Source organism: Olea europaea, chromosome 11, assembly GCF_002742605.1.
Source record: "Olea europaea var. sylvestris chromosome 11, O_europaea_v1, whole genome shotgun sequence".
Lineage (NCBI taxonomy): Eukaryota > Viridiplantae > Streptophyta > Magnoliopsida > Lamiales > Oleaceae > Olea > Olea europaea.
This window is the reverse complement of record NC_036247.1, coordinates 28210573-28215401: the sequence shown is the minus strand read 5'-3', so window position 1 is coordinate 28215401 and position 4829 is coordinate 28210573. Positions and strand designations below refer to the sequence as shown.

The following is a 4829-nucleotide window of genomic DNA, read 5'->3' as shown; positions in this document are numbered from 1 at the left end:
AATGGGGGCGGGAGTGCACAGAGCAAGAACAGAGAACGTGGTCACACCTGTCATTCATCTTATCCCTTCGTAGCTTCTCCCTTCTTGCTTTGGAATTTGATGGAGCACAAGATTCAGCTCTAGCCCTGTGAAGAACATAACAAGGTGAGATGAAACATTGTTTGCTAGAACAAGGATTTTATAAACTGGACATATTGATTTAAACAAAAGTAACCCCATATCCATGGCGTCGTTTAATTTTTTTCACACAAATAACAGTTCCATTTTATGAAATGTCAGAATCTGCATTAGCAATGTTCAGTTCATAAGAGCAAACTCTTAGTTACACATTAAGTTTATCATGTAATTTGTAAACGGTGAAATTTGAAACAAGATTGAGGCAGGTCCCCCTCACCACCACCACCCACTATCCCACAAAAAAAAAAAAAAATGCAGATTAAACATAACTGTTCCTAAATTTGGGGAATATTTGGTTCTAATGAACGCAATTCACCATTTTACCAAAACTTTGGACCAATACAAAATGTGTAGTAGTTCTTTACCGCTTCTTTGAGCCAAGTTCCTTCTGGACATCTGAATCCCCAAATGAGCAATCATTTTCAACGCTGTAAGATCACAGAAAAGGAAAGGATAAGAAAAGTGATGAATTGACAAAATATTAAGTTAATGAGAAAGAAATGAATGGAGAGGAGCAGTTGTAAACACAATGAATATATGAACTCTTTCAAAATTGGAAAAATACTTCAGGAAGTTATGCAGGGACATCCTGTATTGCTGAATAGAGCACCCACTCTCTATAGATCAGGCATACAGTACAGGCATTCCAGCCTGTTTTAGTGGAGGGGTGTGCTATTTGTTTACAAAATTTTTGAAAAGAGGATTACAGCATATAAGATGCAAGTGCTAAGGTTCTTGAAGATTCCTATTTTAGCAAATAAAAGAATCTACACTTACACTGACTTCAAACACATATACCAGAACACCGTCCTCTTTCCATCAGACCCACAAATTTTACAAACTATTCCATCCAGAAGCACTAAAATAATTGGTAAGAAAATTATCTCCAGACCTTTCCAATCAACATCATTGACCTTTGAGCAAACACCAAGAATATCCACAGTTGGTTATATTTCGGCAAAGGACTATAGCGATAATACGGTTGAATTTTAACCTAACAAAATCATTAACATGCATTTGTCAGTATGAATTAACAACTTATTATAGCAACACATTCATGAATAACATAACTTGAATTGTCCAACATGCAGATCATTATTCATCCACAATGAAAGCTGTTGCCTGAGTGGTTAGCGCAATTTATTAATTAGGAAGACCCATTATTCATTCATCTAAAATGACTTAGAAACCCTCATCAGTGGAACTTCATAATAACCTATCTTCAAACAGGAAAGACTAAATCATGACCAAAAAATATACCATATAGCACCTCAATCTCAGTGCACCATCAAATGGAAGATTAATAGTTTCTAAACAATAATTAGCCCAAACTATAACCAAATCCGCATAGTAGAAAAGAAGCGTCTGCCAATAAAAGTTAATGACCAAAACTTTTCCAATGTGAGTAGAATGACTACACTTTTCACAAGACAATAAACTAAGAAAATGCCTTTAATTTTATTAAGAAGCATAATCTCCTTCATTATGATATAAGATTACAAGATTTTAAAAAAAGGCAGCTATTGTAGTATTGTTTAGGTCTAATAAAAATTTGAAAAGAAGCTTCAACAAATCAACTATCAAAGATATAGGGTACATGGACTACCTGAAAGGGAAAAAATAAAAAATAAAAAATAAAAATAAAAATCATTTAAATTAGAACATACAAAATCTGATCTAAAGCAAACCGATTCTCCTCTTTTTCTGATTTATGATGAGCACATATCATTTTGATCTGGAACCTAAATAACAACCCATAACATACCATAAATTCAGCATCTAAAGCTTTGTGTACTCGTAAATGCAATGGTAATAACAGCATCTTCATGAGGATAACTACCCAAAATTACATTACACGGAAATCCTTCAATACTAATATATGACATCGAAAACAACTTCCTCCATTCTCCCACATCAAATGAATGACGTAATCTAAATACAGCCCCAGACATAGAAAATATTTGCAGTATCATACATAAAATTTAGATTCATAAATGCATTAAACAGTAAAAGACTTCAACTGCTACTAGAGAATTATTTACTTTTAATTATTAGCTTAGAAGAGCATTTCCAACTAATCAACTCCCAACTTAAAATTCGTGGCTACAAAAAGGACTAGATAAAATGGGGAAATTGGGGGGAAGTGAAACAGATTACACAAACCAAAAAAATATGAAATTAAGGAAACATGGAGGAAAAACGCACGAGTCCCTTAAAATCCTAAAACAGCTAACATTTCATCACCAACTGCCAAATGATTGTAAGCACCACTAAAAATTACTAAAACAAAAAAGTACCGTGATTATTATTATTATTTTTTTAAGATCACTAGCCGAAAAGTCCAAAGCTTTATTAATTACAAGTAGTATCAAAATAAAGGGGCGCAAAATCGAAATGAAGAAATTCTCAGATATTACCTGACAATGGATGAACCATTCAAGGGTTGCACAGACCACGAAAATCCAGAATCTTGAGCAGAGAAATTCCCTTCAGGAACAGAGACATCCTACACTACATAATCATACAGCCAATTCGTGTTTTCCGGGGAAACCATTTTCCAATCAGCCGCTGAAAAATGGAATTTGCTGAAGTCAACACAAGTAAAGAAAGGAACTTTGCAAATCTATTTCACAGGGTTTGGAAAGGCAAAAAGGGAATCGGAGACTCGAGTCTGAGAGGAAAAATTAAAAGAATTGGAGGAAATGATGCAAATTGAGCATTATATTCACACAGAGACGCGATCATGAACAGCGAAACGCCTATGCCATTGCCACCTGGGTTGCCATTTTGAGTTTTATCAACTTGTCAATGTGGTCCTTTTCAGCAACTGGGGCTTAGAAACATAACATTTGGAGTCCTCCATTTTTTCAGAGATATGCACTTGAGTACCTAATTAATTTTCTTATCAAAGAAAGTACGAAATTAATCATCTCAATTTTTCATTCATAATGAATCAAATATCCCCCAATATGATTCAAATATACGACGAATGATCAATCACCAACTGCTCTACAACTGAGCTAGTGCAAATACAATATTAGATATCATAGAATTCAATTAGTTAAATGATGGAATAATTGGCACAAAACGTTCATACCTTTCATGTTGATTGTGGAAAACGTTCATACTTTTCATTTTTTGACATTTTTGCCCTTATTTCAACTTTTGGTTGCACAAAATATCATTTTCCCCATTTTTGAACGTAAAATGACTATTATACCCTCTTATTTAAAACAAAAAACCAAAAAAGAAAAGAAAAATAAAGCACAAATTGCAATCATACTCTCAAACGTTTTGAAAAAATATAAATCAGTTAGGGTTCGTTTCAATCACCAACTGCTCTACAACTGAGCTAGTGCAAATACAATATTAGATCTCATAGTATTCAATTAGTTAAATGAGTGAGTAATTGGCACAAAACGTCCATACTTTTCATGTTGATTGTGGAAAACGTTCATACCTTTCATTTTTGACATTTTTGCCCTTATTTCAACTTTTGGTTGCGCAAAACATCATTTTCCCCATTTTTGAACGTAAAATGACTATTATACCCTCTTATTTAAAACAAAAAACCAAAAAAGAAAAGAAAAATAAAGCACAAATTGCAATCATACTCTCAAACGTTTTGAAAAAATATAAATCAGTTAGGGTTCGTTTCAATCACCAACTGCTCTACAACTGAGCTAGTGCAAATACAATATTAGATCTCATAGTATTGAATTAGTTAAATGATAGAGTAATTTGCACAAAACGTCCATACCTTTCATGTTGATTGTGGAAAACGTTCATACCTTTCATTTTTGACATTTTTGCCCTTATTTCAACTTTTGGTTGCGCAAAACATCATTTTCCCCATTTTTGAACGTAAAATGACTATTATACCCTCTTATTTAAAACAAAAAACCAAAAAAGAAAAGAAAAATAAAGCACAAATTGCAATCATACTCCCAAACGTTTTGAAAAAATATAAATCAGTTAGGGTTCGTTTCAATCACCAACTGCTCTACAACTGAGCTAGTGCAAATATAATATTAGATCTCATAGAATTCAATTAGTTAAATGATGGAGTAATTGGCACAAAACGTCCATACCTTTCATGTTGATTGTGGAAAACGTTTCTACTTTTCATTTTTTGACATTTTTGCCTTAATTTTAACTTTTGGTTGCGCAAAACATCATTTTCCCCATTTTTGAATGTAAAATGACTATTATACCCTCTTATTTAAAATAAAAAACCAAAAAAGAAAAGAAAAATAAAGCACAAATTGCAATCATACTCCCAAACGTTTTGAAAAAATATAAATCAGTCCAATAAATTATAAAAATTAAAACAATCATCTCTTTCTTCTCTCTTCTCCCTTTTCCTCCTCTCCTCCTCTACCACCAAAACTCCACCCTTCGGCCACCTTGGGCGTCGGACCAACATACCACCATGAAGCTCTCACTTCCCTCTTCGAAACCCACCCAAGCTCTGACCATAAAATCTAATCGAGACCCTATTACTGTTTAGTGCACCCGTAATCTACTTATTTTTAATTTAAACAGGCTAGAAATTGAGGGTCAAACTCAAAAATTAAAACACCCACATGCTTGATTAGTTTGATTTCAAGATTCTATCGAGACTCTTTGTGGCAATTTGTGCTGTCAGGTTC

The 4829-nt window shown here is 33.5% G+C and overlaps 1 protein-coding gene across 1 annotated transcript in view; it reads right to left on the bottom strand.

Moving 5' to 3' along the window:
* LOC111403948 (transcription factor ILR3-like) overlaps nucleotides 1–2957 on the bottom strand; it is a 3886-nt gene extending 929 nt beyond the window's left edge. The window contains exons 1-4 of the mRNA XM_023032637.1: nucleotides 2595–2957; nucleotides 955–1171; nucleotides 543–605; nucleotides 48–125 (exon numbers count right to left, since the gene is read on the bottom strand). Coding sequence (XP_022888405.1) covers nucleotides 48–125; nucleotides 543–605; nucleotides 955–971 — 158 coding nt within the window. The 5' untranslated portion in view covers nucleotides 972–1171; nucleotides 2595–2957. The remainder of the gene's footprint in view (nucleotides 1–47; nucleotides 126–542; nucleotides 606–954; nucleotides 1172–2594) is intronic.
* Between the last annotated feature and the right edge of the window lie 1872 nt (nucleotides 2958–4829).